Genomic DNA, 18911 nt, shown 5'->3' with positions numbered 1-18911 from the left:
AGAGATCGAGACCATCCTGGTCAACATGGTGAAACCCCGTCTCTACTAAAAATACAAAAAATTAGCTGGGCATGGTGGCGCATGCCTGTAATCCCAGCTGCTCAGGATGCTGAGGCAGGAGAATTGCCTGAACCCAGGAGGCGGAGGTTGCGGTGAGCCGAGATCGCGCCATTGCACTCCAGCCTGGGTAACAAGAGCAAAACTCTGTCTCCAAAAAAAAAAAAATAAAATTTTAATAAGTTGATACATTTCTTCTCCTTACTGCCAGTTCTTTAGGTTTATCAGTTATAAATGCCACTGCTCAGGGGGAAATAAAATAAAAGGGCTCTAGGATAGTGCTACCCATGATGTGCCTCAAGTGCTGAACTATGTGTTATTGATCCATAAAGATAAGTATAGTATTGAGAGTGTTTAGAAATATTTGTGGCAACTTGACGTTTTTACTGTATTTCTAAAAGCCTATTGGTCCATGACATAGTTAATGTTTTAGATAGTTGATAGCACACAGTCTGGATACTTTGCCAACAGTTCTGATCGTCAGTCTACTCCCTCAGGAAGTCATAAAAAGCATAGCATTGGGGTGTGGGGTAAAAAAAACAGGTTTAGAACCTTACGAGCCAACATGTACACAGGAGAATGTAAGGGGAGTTGACCCCACTTCTCTCAGTGGTCCTCTCTTGGGGATGACATTCAGACAGAGGCAGTGTGCTTTCACTTTCTGCTTTATCTGCTTGTATATATGTTTTTTTTTTTTGTAATGTACATGTACTACTTTTATAAAAATTGTGAGAAAAAAGGTTATTGCCATTTTAGAAAAAAACAAAAACCAATGCTCAGGTCCTGGACTTTTCCAGTGGTGCTTCCTGGCTTTCCCAGCTTGTCAGAACTGTTCTGAATCCATCAGAGCCCTAACACCATCCAGGACACACAGCGAGTTCACAATTCATACTGTGTGTGTGGAATATTTTTAGAGGGCATATTCAGAAAAAAAGAACTTTTTTTGATAAATACATTTTAGTTTAATCAGTTTCTTTTATAACCCATGTATCTCATTGTATGCATTTAAAACATTATACTGAACAGGATTCATAGGCTTCATCAGACTGACATTTCAGATTTCAGCTAGGTGTTTTTTTTTTGAGATGGAGTCTTTCTGTCACCCAGGCTGGAGTGCAGTGGCGCAATCTCTGCTTACTGCAATCTCTGCCTCCTGGGTTGAAAAGAACATTTTAAGTGGTGATAAAGCTCTATGTAAATGAGGAATGTTTGCTCTCAGTGCCTGATTCCTTGCTTTTCTTCTAAATGTGGTTATTACTTGTCTTCAAAAGGTATGGTTTCCGAAAGCCACCACATGTGGAGCTGAAAGCTCGGCCAAAACTTGGAGAGAGAGAAGTGACTTTAGTTCATGTGACAGACTGGATAGAGAAGAAACTGGAGCAAGAATTTCAGGTAAGCCTCCAGTGTTACCTAGTATTTCACACCCAGTATAGAAGCTCTGGGTAGAACCAAGGTTCTGAACTTCATCTGGGTCAGGATCCTCTTTTGATAATCCAGTGATGACCTTCATCCTGCAAGAGTATACATTTGATCAAATATGGGAACACAATTTTAGGTACAATATCAAAGCCCTGAAAGTTATCCATAAAACATTAATAAGTCGTATTCAGGGGAAACCCAAAAGATGTGGGTCAGAGCAAAATGATGATGTCTGTTACCAGCAAGCCTGCTAGGACTCTTGGCTTTTTTTCCCTCATGCAAGGTCTGGCGTCCCCAACTCTAGCACCCGGCCTGTGGTCAGGAAGGTTGCTCCCTGTTCTTGTGTGCTGTTCACCTTGCTCAGTTTGTTCGGTTCAGCAAACATTTCTGGAAACCCTTCTGTGTGCCAGGTACCAGCTGCTGCCCTGGGAGTCCAAAGATGAACCGGGCCTCTCCTTCCCCTGGGTAGCTTCTAGTGTGCTCTTGGAGTTTATTAAGCCAGAGCTTACTCTCTAGGCTTGGTTTTCTGCATTTGGCCACCAAAGGTAATAGTGTAGCTGAGGCCCTGGGATGAGCTATTTCCATCAAACTTTTATCAGATATTTGAAGCACTGTTATCTGTCAGGGATTTATGGATTAGCAAACTTTTAATGAAATTTACCTTTTGAAGAAGACCTACATTGATTTTGTGGTGGTATATTTTGAGTTACTGCCTTTAAAAAAAAATGCTCTTATTTAAAAACTAAAGATTAAACATAACTGATAACCAATTTCTGAAAAAGCTTAATTAATGTCATCACCAAATAGAAAAGTACTTTGAACCTAGTGAGGGGAAAGAACATCATGCCTCATATTTTTTCCCTTTTCTTATATCCCTAGAACCTACTTTAGGAATCTGGGTGGGCCTATCCCTTTTAGGCGTATTGGGCTACAAGGAATAAAAGAAGGGAAGAGGGGGCAGAGATTGGTGCCTAGAATTTTTGAGACAGGCTGGGAAGTTGAAGAGCAACTGCTGCACCCCCCATAGCGACCTGCTTGTTTTCATTTATGGTTTTGTTAGAGAGCATCACTGAAGACGGATGCATTGCTGAGATTCAAATATAAAGTTATTGCCGGGCGCGGTGGCTCACGCCTGTAATCCCAGCACTTTGGGAGGCCGAGGCGGGTGGATCACGAGGTCAAGCGATCGAGACCATCCTGGTCAACATGGTGAAACCCCGTCTCTACTAAAAATACAAAAATTAGCTGGGCATGGTGGCACGTGTCTGTCGTCCCAGCTACTAGGGAGGCTGAGGCAGGAGACTTGCTTGAACCCAGGAGGCGGAGGTTGCGGTGAGCCGAGATCGCGCCATTGCACTCCAGCCTGGGTAACAAGAGCGAAACCCCGTCTCAAAAAAAAAAAAAAAAAAAAAATATATATATATATATATATAAAGTTATTTTATAAACAGCTAGACCAAGCACCATTACTACCAGTCACTGATTATCCTTTGGGTGTTCACTATAGTAGGATTTGTTTTATCGCTTTGTATGATTCTGGCTTAAAAAATATTAGCTTACTTCTTTTTTTTTTTTGAGACAGAGTTTCACTCTTGTTGCCCAGGCTGGAGTGCAGGGACACGATCTCGGCTCACTGCAACCTCCGCCTCCCAGGTTCAAGCAATTCTTCTGCCTCAGCCTCCTGAGTAGCTGGGATTACAGGTGTGCACCACCATACCCAGCTAATTTTATTGTATTTTTAGTTGAGATGGGGTTTCACCATGTTGGCCAGGCTGGTCTTGAACTCCTGACCTCAGGTAATCAATCACCCACCTTGGTCTCCCAAAGTACTGGGATTATAGGCGTGAGCCACTATGCCCAGCCATTAGCTTACATTTTGTTGCTAGGATTTATTAATAAAAAGGTAATTCACATGGAATATATGTTCTAAACATAGTAACTGGGAAATACTGTAAACAGACTCAGCCAATTCTCTTAAATTAATATTGTTGGATATTTATTAGTGCATATGGACAATCTTATATGTACAGGAAATCAAAGGCTGCTTCTGCCTCTGAGCTGTGTATTAGATGATACCTGTATCTATGCACTGGTATGATTCCTCAGCTCTTTCTAAATTAAATTATATATGGTGGGAGAATTAGTTTGGAATACATAGGAAGTTTTATTTTTTCTTTAAGACGGGGTTTCACCATGTTGGTCAGGCTGGTCTTGAACTCTCAACTTCAGGTGAAACGCCCGTCTTGGCCTCCAAAGTGCTTGGATTACAGGCGTGAGCCACCACGCCCAGCCATAGGAAGTTTTTATATGTATTTTTAAAAATTTGTCCAAGGCCTAAAATTATCAGAACAAAGGAGGGGTGACATCCTGGCAAGGCATTCTTCCACATGGCTGTTCTTTAATATCTTCCTACAGAAAGTTTTTGTCATGCCAAACATGGATGATGTTTATATCCCTATAATGCACTCAGCCATGGACCCTCGCTCCACTTCCTGCCTCCTGAAAGACCCCCCTGTGGAGGCTGCTGATCAGCCATGATGGGTGCTGTAGGATGTTCCGCGTATTGTGACATCGAGCTGGACGTGAGGGGTTCTTGGCTGCCATCTGTACTGTAGCACTGGCCTCTACTTGTGTCACAGCTACTGTTTCTTGAACGACTGCTTCTGCCCCCTGCCTGCCAGTGCCCATTCTACTGAGGTGTCATTCCCTGCATCCAGTGACAAATGTGTGGATTGCCTGCTGCAAAGCTTTGATTTGGCAAAGGAGTCTGTGGAAGAATCATGGTGGATCCAGAAGTTACAGGTGACCCACACCATGGCTTTTAAAAGTCTACCCATTTTTGTGGCAGCAGAGGAGCACAGTAAGAGCAAAGCTGAGCAACTTGCCTCCTCTACTCCTCCAAAGCTTTTCTTCAGGCAGCCGGTGCACAGTGGGACTTTTTCACTTCTACACTTCATACGCGGCCTTCCACACTTCCAGAGAATGTGTCAGTGTGCAATGTGTCTAGAGGGTGGGGAGAGGAATTCTGTGAGCCTTTTCATTTTGGTGACAGAAGAAATGGGCATAGCAACATGCTTTTTTTCCACATTAAATTGTGCATTTTGGAAATAAGTAGCCATAGAACATACACAATAACACGCTGTCAGCTTGGGTAGGGACAGTGGGGTCTATGTGAACATCACGCAAAGCCATGAGATTAAACCATCCCAAGCCTTTTACCAATGAGGTACAACCACTTGGTTGCTAATCTTCAGTGTTTTCCTGAGACAGGACCATACATGAAAACATCAAACACTGCACACGACAGGATGGTTCCTCTCATACAGTTGGGATGGGGCCAGAAAGCCAGAGTCAGTTTTTCCATCTGGTATTTCCTGTATCCTCCAGGTTTTATATGGCACTCTAAATGGCTTGTTAACCTAATTGGTTTGGGAGAGTTCCATGGGCAGTTTTCCTTCCCGATGGCCAAAACTGAGAACTGCTCTCAAATTATTGAAGACCAAAAGTTTGCTCAACATCACACGCTGTATCTCAGAATTAATGTGATTTTCCTTAATGTTGCCAACTTAATTTTGTGCATTTGTGTCAGAATGTTTAGTTTACAAGGTTGGGGGCTCTCTTGTATTATTTGCTTTGAGAAGTAAACCTAGTATCTTTTTTTTAATTATTATTGTTTAAAGCTGCATTCAACCTCAAAATTACCTTGGGTAACTTTTGATAACTTAAATCTGCGGACAAAGCTAGTAGTGGTTTTTTAAACAGCACCTTGCCTGAACATGACTTTAAAGAAATTAATATATTGAAAACATGTTTGAACCCTTATTTTAATTGCGCCATTAAAACATTTGACTTAAATCGTTTGACCATTCCAGTTGGTGTACTGTTCTGATTTTTCATTGTGTAGGCCGATTTGCCAGTCAGTCTGCGTGTCCTGGTCACTGGTCTTTATCATTTTTGTGCAATAACTAAAGGCTAAGGACTACATGCACTATCGTGTAAAGAGATTACACTTGACTGTACCGTGTTGCACTTAAATAGTATGTGGGGATTGAAAATCGCTTGCATTGTTTCACAAAATAAATATCTCATGTCAAATACTAGATAAGCATCTAAGTCATTTCTGATTAATCCTGTTCAGATAGGGGCACAATAAAATCAGTACAGGGCACCTGGGTCCTCCCCTGGCAAACACAGCTTTCATTTACTGGGTTGATCACTGCCCAGTCCTGAGGCTGCAAGGCTGTCACCACATCCTACACAGTATGTACGATCATCCTCATCACCCATTTAAAGATCTGTCAGGTGTCCCTATGCAAGCCTGGAGCCTGACTGAATTCCTGCTTGCCTCGGCTCAAGTCTCCCACCCGCTGTGTTCGCCATTGTCCCTGATCGCCCAGCAGAGCTTCCCCAGACAAGCCCCTCGCCCAATCCTGCTATCATGTAATGTACATACCTCTCACCTAACCCCACCACTGTAACTAAACTTGTCCGCAACACCCCCGCCCCCCGCAAAAAACTACCCAAACCTATAAAACCAATTCCTATTCCACTGCCCTTTGCGGCCTTAGCCCACCTGCACCCAGGTGAATAAACAACCATGTTGCTCACACAAAACCTGTTTGAAAGGTCTCTTCATTCAAAGCGCGTGTTTTTACAACAGTATCCAGTTAAAGTTCCTAACTGAGCGGGTAGGGTCGTGGTGCTCCCGGGCTGAAGTTGACACCCTTCATCGTCTAGTAACGTTAATCAGGGACACCTTCATTCATCTAATGCCCAAGTAGTTAACGCACACGTGCATCCTTGCCCACCGTTGCTGCCTTGCAGTCAGGAACTGATGCACATTTTTCACTGGAGATTTTGTGGAAGCCCTTTTATCAACCATAGAATCTGGACTGTGTACGAGGTATCTATATTGTGCCCAGCTACATATAAAATGAATTAGATTTCACAACCGCCCTATAATTTTGAGCCGTTTAGGCATGACAGATTGACCTGCCTATAGCTTTAGTCCCATGCTTGTCACACAGTACTCCTGTATGGTGATTATTTGTAAACAGGTCTATTACCCTTTAGCCAGGAGTTAACTCATGCAGTTCCACACCGAATCTGTTTCAAGTACACAGTGGCCCTGCAGACGCCATTCCACGCAACCTTCAACTAACCCTGCACGTCGGATGGCAGACACGATAGCTTGGGACTTAACGACATAGGCACAGCACGCACCATGCACTCGGAGGGCTGGGCTGGGGAACGTATGGGAGCAGAGGGGCACTCACTACGCACCGGAGTCTGCGTATCTCCGTCAGCCATCACTCACCTAACACGCCATTCCAGCCTTGGTATTATGGGATAAGGCCTGCCGTGGCAAACGCCTGGAAAACTGCCCAGCCTGGCAGCCAGGTTATTTATTGTAGCTCGCGGTTAAAAGGGCCGCCGGCGGGGGGGGCCACGCGGCCCCAGTTATGCGCAAGCACGTGCTCTGGCGCTGCAGATTGACCCCCGGCGCTACTCGGAGGCGCGGCGGGGGCTCAAAGACAGCGCGTCGCCCACAGCACACACCAACACCAAGGTTGAGAGCAAACCACTTTATTGAGGGGAATGGCGTGGCAAAGCAGCATGGACGATGAGATCCGACGTCCTCAGCTGGGAACTGCAAGAATGACAGCGGATGGGTGAGCGATGCGCGCGCGCTCCTGGCCGCTACCTCCCAGCTCTGCTCCGGCCGGCTCAGACTCGAGTTCGCATCACCCGCGTCAGCAGTCTAACACGTGCTTTAATTGGAAAGTCATCACGGCAGGCCGGCCACCCGCCACCCTGTTCCTGGGCCCACCCAGCCATAAGGCCCGCCAAGCACAACAACTTTACCATTAGGGATCTGCAGTCTCCAGAAGGCTGAAAAACGGCGACGGCTGCCTCTTAAAGGAGCCGCCTGGAGCTGGTGGGCGGGCTTTACCTCCATTAACCAATAGCAAGTTCAATTTGCGAGCACGTAAGTGTCAGGTTGTATGGTAATTGGTGGTGCTTGCTGAGTCCTCCAGAGGCTAGATGGGTCACATACCAACCATAGAGATGGGAGTCGCTCAGTCTCTTAAATCTTTTTGCGTTTCGGCGTCTCCATCGCCAGCTGCTAATGAGCGCCTCTCTGTGCAGTGCACAAAAGAAAACTTTACCAAGAGCAGGGGACCAGTGATGCGTAACTTGTGTGACATGTTCTGTACCAGGAGCTAGGATTGGAGTTGAGAATGTAAAGTTGAAAACTGCCCCTGAGTGCAAAGTAACCTGTTGTAGTAGAGCTTGTATTGAAAGTGAACGGATCTCCACCACATCCTGATTTTGTGATGCATTTGCTCTGTGACGCATTTGCTCTGTGACCTTGCGCCCTTAGCTTTTCTCAGCCTCAGTTTCTGGAAATTAGAAATACTCCCTCCACCGCCAAAAAAAAAAAAAAAAAAAAAAAAAAGGTGGGGGCGTGAATTAATGCCAATTGCCTGGCACATTCTAAGTGGTAAACAAAGGTTTTTTAAAGGACAGGGGTGATGTGGAAAACTTCCTGGGACTGCAAAACTTTAATGCTAAATAAGTGCTAAAATAGAGCTATGAGTAGCCTACTGTAGAAGCCCAAAGGACAGAAAGCCTAACTTAGGGAAAGCTTCGCAGAGTTGATTGAGCCCATTCACTGGAAATACAGGTGGATGAATGAGTTTGTTCTACTGGGAGAGGACACAGTACAGGAGCAGTCACAATCGCTGATTATCTTTATTGCCTCCCTGCTTTCCTTGCGAATTATTTTCCTTTTAATACGGAAAATGTATTTTTTTTTTTTTTTGTAATAATGAAAGCATTTCACCCTCTGAGTTTGCAGTTGAATGTGCTCTTACTTTCGTTATTTTCTTTTTTTTTTTTTTTTTTTTTTTTTTTTTGAGACAGAGTGTCGCTCTTGTTACCCAGGCTGGAGTGCAATGGCACGATCTCGGCTCACCGCAACCTCCGCCTCCTGGGTTCAAGCAATTCTCCTGCCTCAGCCTCCTGAGTAGCTGGGACTACAGGCACACGCCACCATGCCCAGCTAATTTTTTTGTATTTTTAGTAGAGACGGGGTTTCACCACGTTGACCAGGATGGTCTCGATCTCTCGACCTCGTGATCCACCCGCCTCGGCCTCCCAAAGTGCTGGGATTACAGGCTTGAGCCACCGCGCCCGGCTCGTTATTTTCTATATAGACTTTAAATTCAAAAAATTTCTCTTTGGCCGGGCGCTGTGGCTCATGCCTGTTAATCCCAGCACTCTAGGAGACAGAAGCGGGTGGATCACCTGAGATCAGAAGTTCAAGAAGAGCCCGGCCAACATGGCAAAACCCTGTCTTTACTAAAAATAAAAAAAAATTGGCCAGGCTAACCAGGCAGGGTGGCAGGCACCTGTAATCCCAACTACTTGGGAGGCTGAGGCAGGAGAATCTCTTGAACCCGGGAGGTGGAGGTTGCAGTGAGTCGAGATCGAGCCATTGCACTGTCCAGCCTGAGCAGCAAAGTGAGACTCCATCTACTCAGCAGTAATGATTTTGACAAGTGTTTAGTAACCTCTAGATTATTTATTTTGTTTCTGTTTTAACTTTTGTTATCTCAACATTTATTACATTATGGTACAGTTTCTGCATTGGGCAATGTATGAAAGTTTTCTTTGTGACCTAAAATCTCAGCTTTTATAAGTGTTCCACAGATTGTTGAAGATGTTTTCACTATCATGTACAAACATGGCATAAAATATTTATGAATTCAACCTTAATTGTGTTGTAATTACATTGTCCACTGCACTTTATATGTGTATCTCTTTATGTTGGATTTTTTTTTTTTTTTTTTTTTTTTTTTTTTAGACAGGGTCTCACTCTGTTACCCAGGCTGGAGTGTATAGTAGCATGATCTCAGCTCACTGCAACCTCCCCCTCCTGGGTTCAAGCAATTCTTCTTTCCTCAGCCTCCCAAGTAGCTGGGATTACAGGCCTGTGCCACCATGAATGGTGTAAGTTTTGTATTTTTAGTAGAGATGGGGTTTCACCATGTTGGCCAGGCTGGTCTCAAGCGCCTAACCTCAGGTGATCTACCTGCCTTGGCCTCCCAAAGTGCTGGGATTGCAGGCGTTAGCCACTGTGCCCAGCCTATGTTGGATTTTTATAATGGCTTCTAGTTTTTACTTTTACAAGCAAAGCTGCTTCAGGTATTCTTGTGTGTATGCAAGAGTTTTTTCAGGATATGTGTGTAGGAGCACAACTGCTGGACAGTAGGGTAGACCCATTTTCAACTTTCTGAATAACAGCAAATTATTTCCTGAACTGGGTGCCCTAATTTGCACTCCCATGTTGGCGTACACCTTCACCAATTCTTGATATTGTCAGCATGGTAAGTATCAAACAGTATCTCATTGTAGTTTAAATTTTAACAGGGTTTAATATTTTTTATATGATCATTAATCCATTTGCAATCATGTTTTCTGTTCTCTAGGTACTCTTTTAAAAATCAACTTTAGGCCAGGCACTGTGGCTCACGCCTGTAATCTCAGCACTTTGGGGGCCAAAGCAAGAGGGTCACCTTAGGTCAGGAGTTTGAGACTAGCCTGGCCAACATGGCGAAACCTCATCTACTAAAAATATAAAAATTAGCCAGGCGTGGTGGTGGACACCTGAAATCCCAGCTACTCGGGAGGCTGAGGCAGGAGAATCGCTTGAATCTGGGAGGCGGAGGTTACAGTGAGCCCAGATCACACCATTGCACTCCAGCCTGGGCAACAGGAGTGAAACTTCATCTCAAAAACAAACAAAAAAAATCAACTTTATATACCCAGTCAATGGTTGGTATTGCCACTTTATTTCTTTCTCTTTATTTTTTCTGCATAGGACTTTTCCCTGAATGGTATTGCCACTCTAATTTTAGCCATGTTGGTGGATGTGTAGTAATAGCTCATAGTGGTTTTAATTTACATTTTTCAGGTAACTGAAGATGCTGAGCATCTTTTCATATGCTTTTCCAGGGACCAGTAGTGTATCTCCTTTTGTATCCATTTTAAGTGTCCATTTCCCTGGGTTTTTACAAATATGTATACTTGTGTAGCCTCCCCCACAATCTAGACATAGAATATTCTCATCACTCCAAAAACTTCCCTCGTGTCTCTTTGTAGGCAGTCCCTGCTGCCATCAACCACTATCGCAGGCAACCACTGATTGTTTTGCGTATCTTAGATATTCTTGTAAATGGAATCAAAATTCTTGTAAAATGGAATTCTTGTAAATGGAAACAATCAAACTTTTGTGTCTGGCTCCTTTCACTCAATCTAATGTTTCTGAGATTCATTCCCCCTGCCACAATTTTTTTTTTTTTTTTTTTTAAGAGTCCGTCTTTTGCTCTGTCTCCCAGGCTGGAGTGCGGTGGTGCAGTCATAGCTCACTGCAGCCTCCAACTTCTGGGCTCAAGTAATCCTCCTGCCTTAGCCTCCTAAGTAGCTGGAGGTGCACACCACCATATCCAGCTAATTTTTTGGTTGTTTTTTTTTTTTTTTTTTTTGGTAGATATAGGGTCTCGCTATGTTGCCTAGGCTAGTCTTGAACTCCTGACTTCATGGGATCCTCCTGCCTTGGCTTCCGGGGGTCTCTGGGATTATAGGCATGAGCCACCACACCTGGCTTTATACATAATATTAGGTCAGTAATTCATTCCTTTTTGTTACTGAGTAGTATATCATGGTACAAATATGCTACAACCCCATTTTTCCATTCACGTATTTATGGAATTTGGGTTGTTTGCAGGTTTTGGTCAGTAAGAATAAAGCTGTTATGAACATTTGTGTAAAGTCTTTTTTTTTTTTTTTTTTTTTTGAGACAGAGTGTCACTCTGTCACTCAGGCTGGAGTGCAGTGGCTTGATCTTGGCTCACTGCAACCTCCGCCTCCCAGGTTCAAGTGATTCTCCTGGCTCAGCCTCCCAATTAGCTGGGATTACAGGTGCACACCAACACACCTGGCTAATTTTTGAATTTTTAAGTAGAGATGGAATTTCACCATGTTGGCCAGGCTGGTCTCAAACGCCTAACCTCGTGATCCGCCTGCCTCTGCCTCCCAAAGTGCTGGGACTACAGGCATGAGCCACTGTGCCCAGCCTGCTTTTTTGTTTTCTTTCTTTCTTTCTCTTTCTTTCTTTCTTTCTTTTCTTTCTTTCTTTCTTTCTCTCTCTCTTTCTTTTTCTTTCTTTCTTTCTTTCTTTCTTTCTTTCTTTCTTTCTTCTTTCTTTCCTGCCTGCCTTCCTTCCTTCCTTCCTTCCTTCCTTCCTTCCTTCCTTCCTTTCTTTCTTCCTTCTTTCTTCTTTCTTTCTTTTTTGAAACAGAGTCTCACTCTGTCACCCAGGCTGGAGTGTAATGGCACCATCTCACCTCAGTGCAACCTCCATCTCTGGGTTCAACAATTCTCCTGCCTCAGCCTTCTGAGTAGCTGGGATTACAGGCATGCAGCACCGTGCCCAGCTAATTTTTGTATTTTCAGTAGAGACGGGGTTTCACCATGTTGGCCAAGCTGATCTCAAACTCCTCACCCCAAGTGATCCGTCTGCCTCAGCCTCCCAAAGTGCTGGGATTATAGGCATGAGCCACTGTGCCCAGTCTTGCTTTTTTATTTTCTTGACAATGTCTTTCAAAGAGGAGATGTTTTTAGTTTTGATTTTTATTTTATAAATAGTGCTTGTGGTTTCATATCTAAGAAATCTTTGCCTAATACAGATTTTTCTTTTATGGCTTCTTCTAGAAGTTTGATAGTGTTCTCACATTCAGGTCTATTGTCTTTTTCAAGTTAATTTTTGTGTCCAGTGTGAGACAAGAGTTAGATTCGTTTGTTTGTATATGGATATTCCCTTGTTCCAGCACCATTTGTTGAAGAGAATATCCTTTTACTTAAATTATCTGGTCATGTTTGTTAAACAAAGCAATTGACCATATATGAGTGGGTTTGTTTTTGAACAGTATCTTCTTTTACACTGTTATTTATCCTTATGCCAATACTATACCCTTGATTACTGTTGCTTTATAGTACATCTTAAAATCAGATATACAATATCTCTAACTTTGTCCTTTCTCAAATTCTTTTGGCTATTTTAGGTTGTTTGTATTTCCAGAAACATTTGAGAATCAGCTTGTCAATTTCTACAAAAGACCTGTCGGAATTTTGCCTGAAATTGTGTTGAATCTGTAGATCAATTTGGGAATAATTGACATCTTAACAACACTCTATTTCTTCATTTATTTAAGTCTTATTCATGGCCGGGTATTGTGGCTCACGCCTGTAATCCCAGCACTTTGGGAAGCCGAGATGAGAGGATCACAAGGTCAAGAGATCAAGACCATCCTAGCCAATATGGTGAAAATCTGTCTCTACTAAAAATACAAAAATTAGCTGGGTGTGGTGGGGCATGCCTGTAGTCCCAGCTACTTGGGAGGCTGAAGTAGGAGAATTGCTTGAACCTGGGAGGTGGAGTTTGCAGTGAGCTGAGATCAGGCCACTGTACTCCAGCCTGGGTGACAGAGCAAGACTCTGTCTCAAAAAAAAAAAAAAAAAAAAAGTCTTATTCATTTCCCACAGCAATGTCATAGTTTTCATTTTACAATCTGGCATATATTATGTAAAATTTATCCCTCAGGATTTAATTTACAATGCTATCATGAATGATACTGTTTTTATTTTTTAGTCAAGCTTCTAAGATGAGAGTGTTTTTAAATTTCAGTTTCCAAGAGTTCATTGCTGGTATATAGAAATGCAATTTTGATTAAATTTAATTTTACTAAAATTATTTTAATAAATTTTTGTAATTTTTAAAATTTTTGTAAATTGATTCCATCTTCTATGGGGTGGGTACAGTCAAAGGTGAACTTGAGAACCAGCTTCTATTTTTTACCCCACCTCATCACAAGCTTTTTCACAGGTGAGCTGGAAGTAGTAGAGGCAGGAAAGGCCCATGGGTTATTTAGAAGAATGATGTTTAAAATCCAAATAGCGGCCGGGTGGGTTGGCCCACACCTGTCATCCCAGCACTTTGGGAGGCCAAGGAAGTGAATCACCTGAGGTCAGGAGTTTGAGGCCAGCCTGGCCAACATGGAGAAACCCTGTCTCTACTAAAAATACAAAAAATTAGCCAGGCATGGTGGCGGACACCTATAATACCAGCTACTAGGGAGGCTGAGGCAGGAGAATCACTTGAACCCAGAAGGCTGAAGTGAGCCGAGATGGCACCACTGCACTCCAGCCTAGGCAGCAGAGCGAGACTCCATCTTAAAAAAAACCAAAAAAACAATTTTCTAGATATCTTATTTTACTAATATCTAGTTTAATTCTGTTGGTGGTCAGAGAATATGCTCTGCATAATTTCAATCCTTTTAATTATTTTGTGTATTAACTATTTACTACTGCATAACAAATTAATTACCCTGGAGCCTGGTAGTTTAAAACAACCGGCATTTATTATCTCACGGCTCCTGTGAGTCAGAAATTGGGGAACACCTTAGTGCAGTGATTCTGGCATAGGGTCTCTTATGAGGCTGCAATCAGGATGTCACCCAGGTCTGTAGGCTTGACTGGAGCATCCACTTCCAGCCTCATTCATATGCTGGGGGCCTTGCCTTCACACCACTTGTGACATGGCAGTTGGCCGGCATTCAGAAGAGTAAGTGCTCCTGAGAGGTGGGGAAGATGCGGGGAACACGAGCTGTGATGTCTTTTACAATCCAGTCGTGCAAGGGGCACCATCACTTCCCACATTCTGTGGGTCACTTAGACCAACCCTGGTACCATGTAGGCAAGGATTACCCTGGTATTCCTGGCGTGAATACCAGGAATTAGGTATTTGGGGGAGCCATCTTAGAGGTTGGCTATCATATTGAGACTTCTTCTATTGCTCAGCATCTGGTCTATCCTGCACTTGAAAAGAATCTATATTTTTAAATATTTATTTATTTATTTATTTAGGACAGAGTCTCACTCCATTGCCCAGGCTGGAGTGCAATGGGGCAATCTCGGCTCACTGCAACCTCTGCCTCCCAGGTTCAAGCAATTCTCATGCCTCAGCCTCCTAAGTACCTGGGATTACAGGCACATGCCACCATGCCCAGCTAATTTTTGTTTTTGTTTTTGTTTTTTTTTTGGTATTTTTAGTAGAGACAGGATTTCACCATGTTGGCCAAGCTCCAGCCTGGGTGACAGAGCAAGACTCCTTCTGAGAAAAGGAGAGGAAAAAAAAAAAAAAAAACCCAGCCACAGTGACACGTGCCTGTAGTCCCAGCTACTTGGCTGAGGCAATAGGATGACTTGAGCCCAGGAGTTAGACGCTGCAGTGAGCCATGATTGTTCCACTGCATTCTAGCCTGGGTGACACAGTGGGACTCTGTGTCCAAAAAAAAAAAAAAAAAAAAATGTTGTAACCCTAACCCCCATCACCTGTGAATGTGACCTTATTTGGAAACAGGGTCTTTACAGATATAATCAAGGTGAGTTCATAGAATGGGCCCTAATCCAGTTTGACTGGTGTCCTGAGAAGAAACAGGAAATTTGGACACAGACACACACAAGGAGAAAAGAGGCCTCTGAGGACAGAGGTAGAGATTGGAGTTAGACTGTCACAAGCCAAGGAATACCTGGGACTCCCAGAAGCTGGAACACGCAAGAAGGACCCTTCCCTAGAGGATTCAGAGAAAGCATAGCCCTGCCAACACTTTATTCTCAGACTTCTAGCCCCAGAGTGGTGATAGAATAGATTTCTGTTGTTTTGAGCCACCCAGGTTGCAGTACATGGATATGGCAGCCCTAGGTATACATATAGATACAGACTAGGGATACTGCTAAACATTCATATATATGTTTATTTATTTATTTTTGTAGAGATGGGATTTTGCCATGTTACCTAGACTGGTCTCAAACTCATGGACTCAAGCAATTCACCCACCTCGGCCTCCCAAATTGTTGGGATTACAGGCGTGAGCCACTGCACCGGGCTTGCTGCTAAACATTCCACAATGTACAAGACAGCCCCCTACAACAAAGACTGAGCTGGTCAATTAAAACTAAAATAAAACTTGGCCGGGTGTGGTGGCTCCTGCCTGTATTCCCAGCACTTCAAGAAGCCGAGGTGGGTGAATCACCTGAGGTCAGGAGTTTAAGAACAGCCTGGCCCACATGGCAAACCCTGCCTCTACTAAAAATACAAAAATTAGCCAGGCATGGTGGCACACCTATAGTCCCAGCTACTCGGGAGGCTGAGGCAGGAGAATCACTTGAACCTAGGAGGTGGAGGTTGCAGTGAGCCGAGATCGCTCCACTGCACACCAGCCTGGGAGACAGAGTGAGACTCCATCTCAAATAAATAAATAAATAAACAAATAAATAAATCTTAGAAAAATTATCTAGCCAAAAATGTCAGTAACACAGAGGCTGAAAATCTTGTCTTATCAGTTAGTTTCTGCCTACTTATTCTGTCAGCAGATGAGTGTTGAAATCTAATCTAATTGTGGGTTTATTTTTTTCACCCATCAGTTGTTTTAGCTTTTGCTTCATGTATTTTCAAACTGTTTTTAGGTATTTACATCTAGGTATTTAGGATCACTATGTTTTGTTCCTGAATAGACTGTTTTATCATTGTGAAATGTCCCGTGTATCTCTGGTAACATTTGTTGTGTTAAAGTCAATTTGTCCAGTGACAGTATAACCTTTCCAACTTTCTTACGATTGGTTTCACAAGGTCTATCTTATTTTTCTCCATCTTTTCACTTTTAGCCTACCTATGACTTTGTATTTGAAGTTTAATTTTGGCAGACATCATATAATTGTCTTGATTTTTTTCAGCTCAGTCGTTTCAGCCTTTTACCTGGCATGTAGACCATTTACATTTTTATAATATATTTATTGAAGAATAATTTACATACCAAGCAGTGCATTCATTTAAATACAAATTCAGGCTGGGCACCGTGACTCATGCCTGTAATCCCAGCACTTTAGGAGGACAAGATGGGAGGCTCGCTTGGGCCCAGGAGTTTGAAACCAACCTGGGCAACATAGTGAGACCTCATCTCTACAAATAATAAAAAAAACTTTAGCCAGGCATGGTGTTGGGGCACCTGTAGTCCCAGCTACTCGGAAGGCTGAAGTGGGAGAGTTGCTTGAGCCCAGAAGGTTGAGGCTGCAATGAGCCATGATCACACTACTGCACTCTAGCCTGGGCGACAAACTGAAACTTCATCTCAAAGAAAATAAATGAAGTACAAATTCAGTGGCTTTGGTGTATTAACAGAGATGGGCCTCCATCATTACAATCAACTTCAAAATATTTTCATTAATCCAAAAAGAAATCCACACCCCTTTATCATCAATCTCCAGTCTTCCCCATCTGCTTCCTCTGCCCTAGACAACCACTTATCTACTTTCTGTTTTTCTAGATTTGGGCATGTTATATAAACAGAATAGCACAATATATGACCTTTTGTGACTGGCTTCTTTCACTAAGCAAAACGTCCTCAAAGTTCATCCCTATTGGAGCATGTATCAATATTCCAGTGCTTGTCAATTACCAAATATTCCATTAAATAGATAATGCCATATTTTGTTTATCCATTTCAGGTGATAGACACTTGGGTTGATTCCACTTTTTGACTATTATGAATAATGCTGCCATGGACATTTGTGTACAAGTTTTTGTGTGGGTGTGTTTCCTTTCTCTTGAGGAAATACTTACTTTTTAATTAGGAAGTTTCTTTTGTTTTTGTTTTGTTTTTTGAGACGGAGTTTCACTCTTGCTGCCCAGGCTGGAGTGCAATGGCACAATCTCGGCTCACTGCAACCTCTGCCTCTTGGGGTTCAAGTGATTCTCCTGTCTCAGTCTCCCAAGTAGTTGGGACTAAAGGTGTCTGCTACCATGCCTGACTAATTTTTGTATTTTTAGCACAGACAGGGTTTCACCATGTTGACCAGGCTGGTCTCGAACTCCTGACCTCAGGTGAGCCACCTGCCTTGGCCTCCCAAAGTGCTAGGATTATAGGTGTGAGCCACTGTGCTGGGCCGAATCTCAACTTTGGGAGGCTGAGGTGGGCCGATTGCTTGCTCATAAGTTTGAGACCATCCTGGGCAACAAAGGGAGACCCACTCCCCTGGCCTCTACAAAAAATACAAAAATTAGCCAGGTGTGGTGATGTGTATCTGTGATCCCAGCTACTCTGGAGGCTGAGATGAGAGGATGGTATGCTCCTGGGGGTTTCAACCTGGGAGGCAGAGGTTGCAGTGAGTTGAGATGGTGCCACTGCACTCTAGCCTGGGCAACAGACCTAAACCCTGATTCAAACCCCACCTCCACCCCCTGCAAAAAAAAACAAAAAACAAAAAACAAAAACAGAATCTGGAAGGGGGAGAAAAAAGCAGAGACATAGGAGGAAAGCCAGAAAATGGTAATGTCCAAGGAGGAAAAGTTCAAGAGAAAAGAACCCATAATATATCTGAATCAAAAAGAGGTCCGGTGGGGGGGAAAAGAAATAAGCCAGGAATCAGGTCCAAGGGGATTTTACAAGAGGAAGTATGTTTATGAGCTGCTTGAAAGAAGTTTCCAGAGAATTCTGTGGAATTAAGCCAGACCTCAGGGGATTAGGAGGGCTAGCCAGCAAGGAAGTGGAGGCACTTTGAGAGATGGCCATTTCCATCTCGGTGCTGCCTTGGCCCTTTGAGAATACTAATGTACTATAAACTGGGAACACTGGATACTCTCTGTGGCAGTGTATAGACTTGGCACAAGTGGGTGTGGAATACAACACTCAGAGACAAGTGAACAAATAACAAGTCAGGATTAGCCTAAGTTACCCTACAAGGTAGAATCTGGGAGTGGGGTGGTGAGTGATGGGTGCCGGGTAGTGGGGGAAGGGTCTTGTCTCTTAAAAAAAAATCCACTATGTCAGGCAAAGGGCATGGTCTTAGAGTAAAGATAAGACAAGATGATGTCATAAAGCATGTAGTTGCACATTTCCAAACAGCAAACGGCCAATAAAAAAATAATCAGAAATAATCACTTTTTACTTCTTATAGTATAATGTTAAAAAAAAAAAAAAGAAAGAAAGAAAAAGTGTGTAGTGGATGGGATTCTGTGGTAAATGGAAGTTCTTAGAATGAGTGTCACAATCTTTTCAAATCCAGTCATCCTAGAACAGGAAAAGCCAAAGTTCTAGTTACCTAATAACCAAAGTGCTCAACAATGAGAATAGCTTTTAAAACATCCCTTAAACATAAGAGCAGGAAGGAGATAAGAATTTAGCTTGCTGTCAGAGACTCTTGCTTCATTGTTTTTTGTTTGTTTGTTTGTTTTGAGACAGGGTCTCGCTCTGCTGCCCAGGCTGGAGTGCAGTGTGTGATCTCAGCTCCTTGCAGCCTCCACCTCTCAGGCT

At 43.1% G+C, this 18911-nt stretch overlaps 1 protein-coding gene, 1 long non-coding RNA gene and 2 other non-coding genes across 5 annotated transcripts in view; 1 reads left to right on the top strand and 3 right to left on the bottom strand.

The window, feature by feature from the left end:
- The window catches only part of TEX2 (testis expressed 2), a 118944-nt gene extending 113613 nt beyond the window's left edge, over positions 1–5331 (top strand). For both annotated transcript variants that reach the window (XM_039476342.2, XM_039476341.2), the window contains exons 11-12: positions 1329–1449; positions 3892–5331. In XM_039476342.2, coding sequence (XP_039332276.2) covers positions 1329–1449; positions 3892–4014 — 244 coding nt within the window. In that variant the 3' untranslated portion in view covers positions 4015–5331. The remainder of the gene's footprint in view (positions 1–1328; positions 1450–3891) is intronic.
- On the bottom strand, positions 1446–7378 carry LOC141581887 (uncharacterized). Its single transcript, XR_012514689.1, has 3 exons — positions 6794–7378; positions 4362–4479; positions 1446–1568 (listed from the first exon to the last, which is right to left on the bottom strand). It is a non-coding gene; the product is annotated as an uncharacterized LOC141581887 (long non-coding RNA).
- Positions 6883–7017, bottom strand: LOC120367046 (small nucleolar RNA SNORA76). Its single transcript, XR_005581546.1, has one exon. It is a non-coding gene; the product is annotated as a small nucleolar RNA SNORA76 (small nucleolar RNA).
- LOC120367034 (small nucleolar RNA SNORD104) lies at positions 7202–7271 on the bottom strand. Its single transcript, XR_005581534.1, has one exon. It is a non-coding gene; the product is annotated as a small nucleolar RNA SNORD104 (small nucleolar RNA).
- Positions 7379–18911: the final 11533 nt, after the last annotated feature.

Source organism: Saimiri boliviensis, chromosome 17 (assembly GCF_048565385.1).
Source record: "Saimiri boliviensis isolate mSaiBol1 chromosome 17, mSaiBol1.pri, whole genome shotgun sequence".
Classification (NCBI taxonomy): domain Eukaryota; kingdom Metazoa; phylum Chordata; class Mammalia; order Primates; family Cebidae; genus Saimiri; species Saimiri boliviensis.
This window is presented reverse-complemented; position numbering and strand designations above follow the sequence as displayed.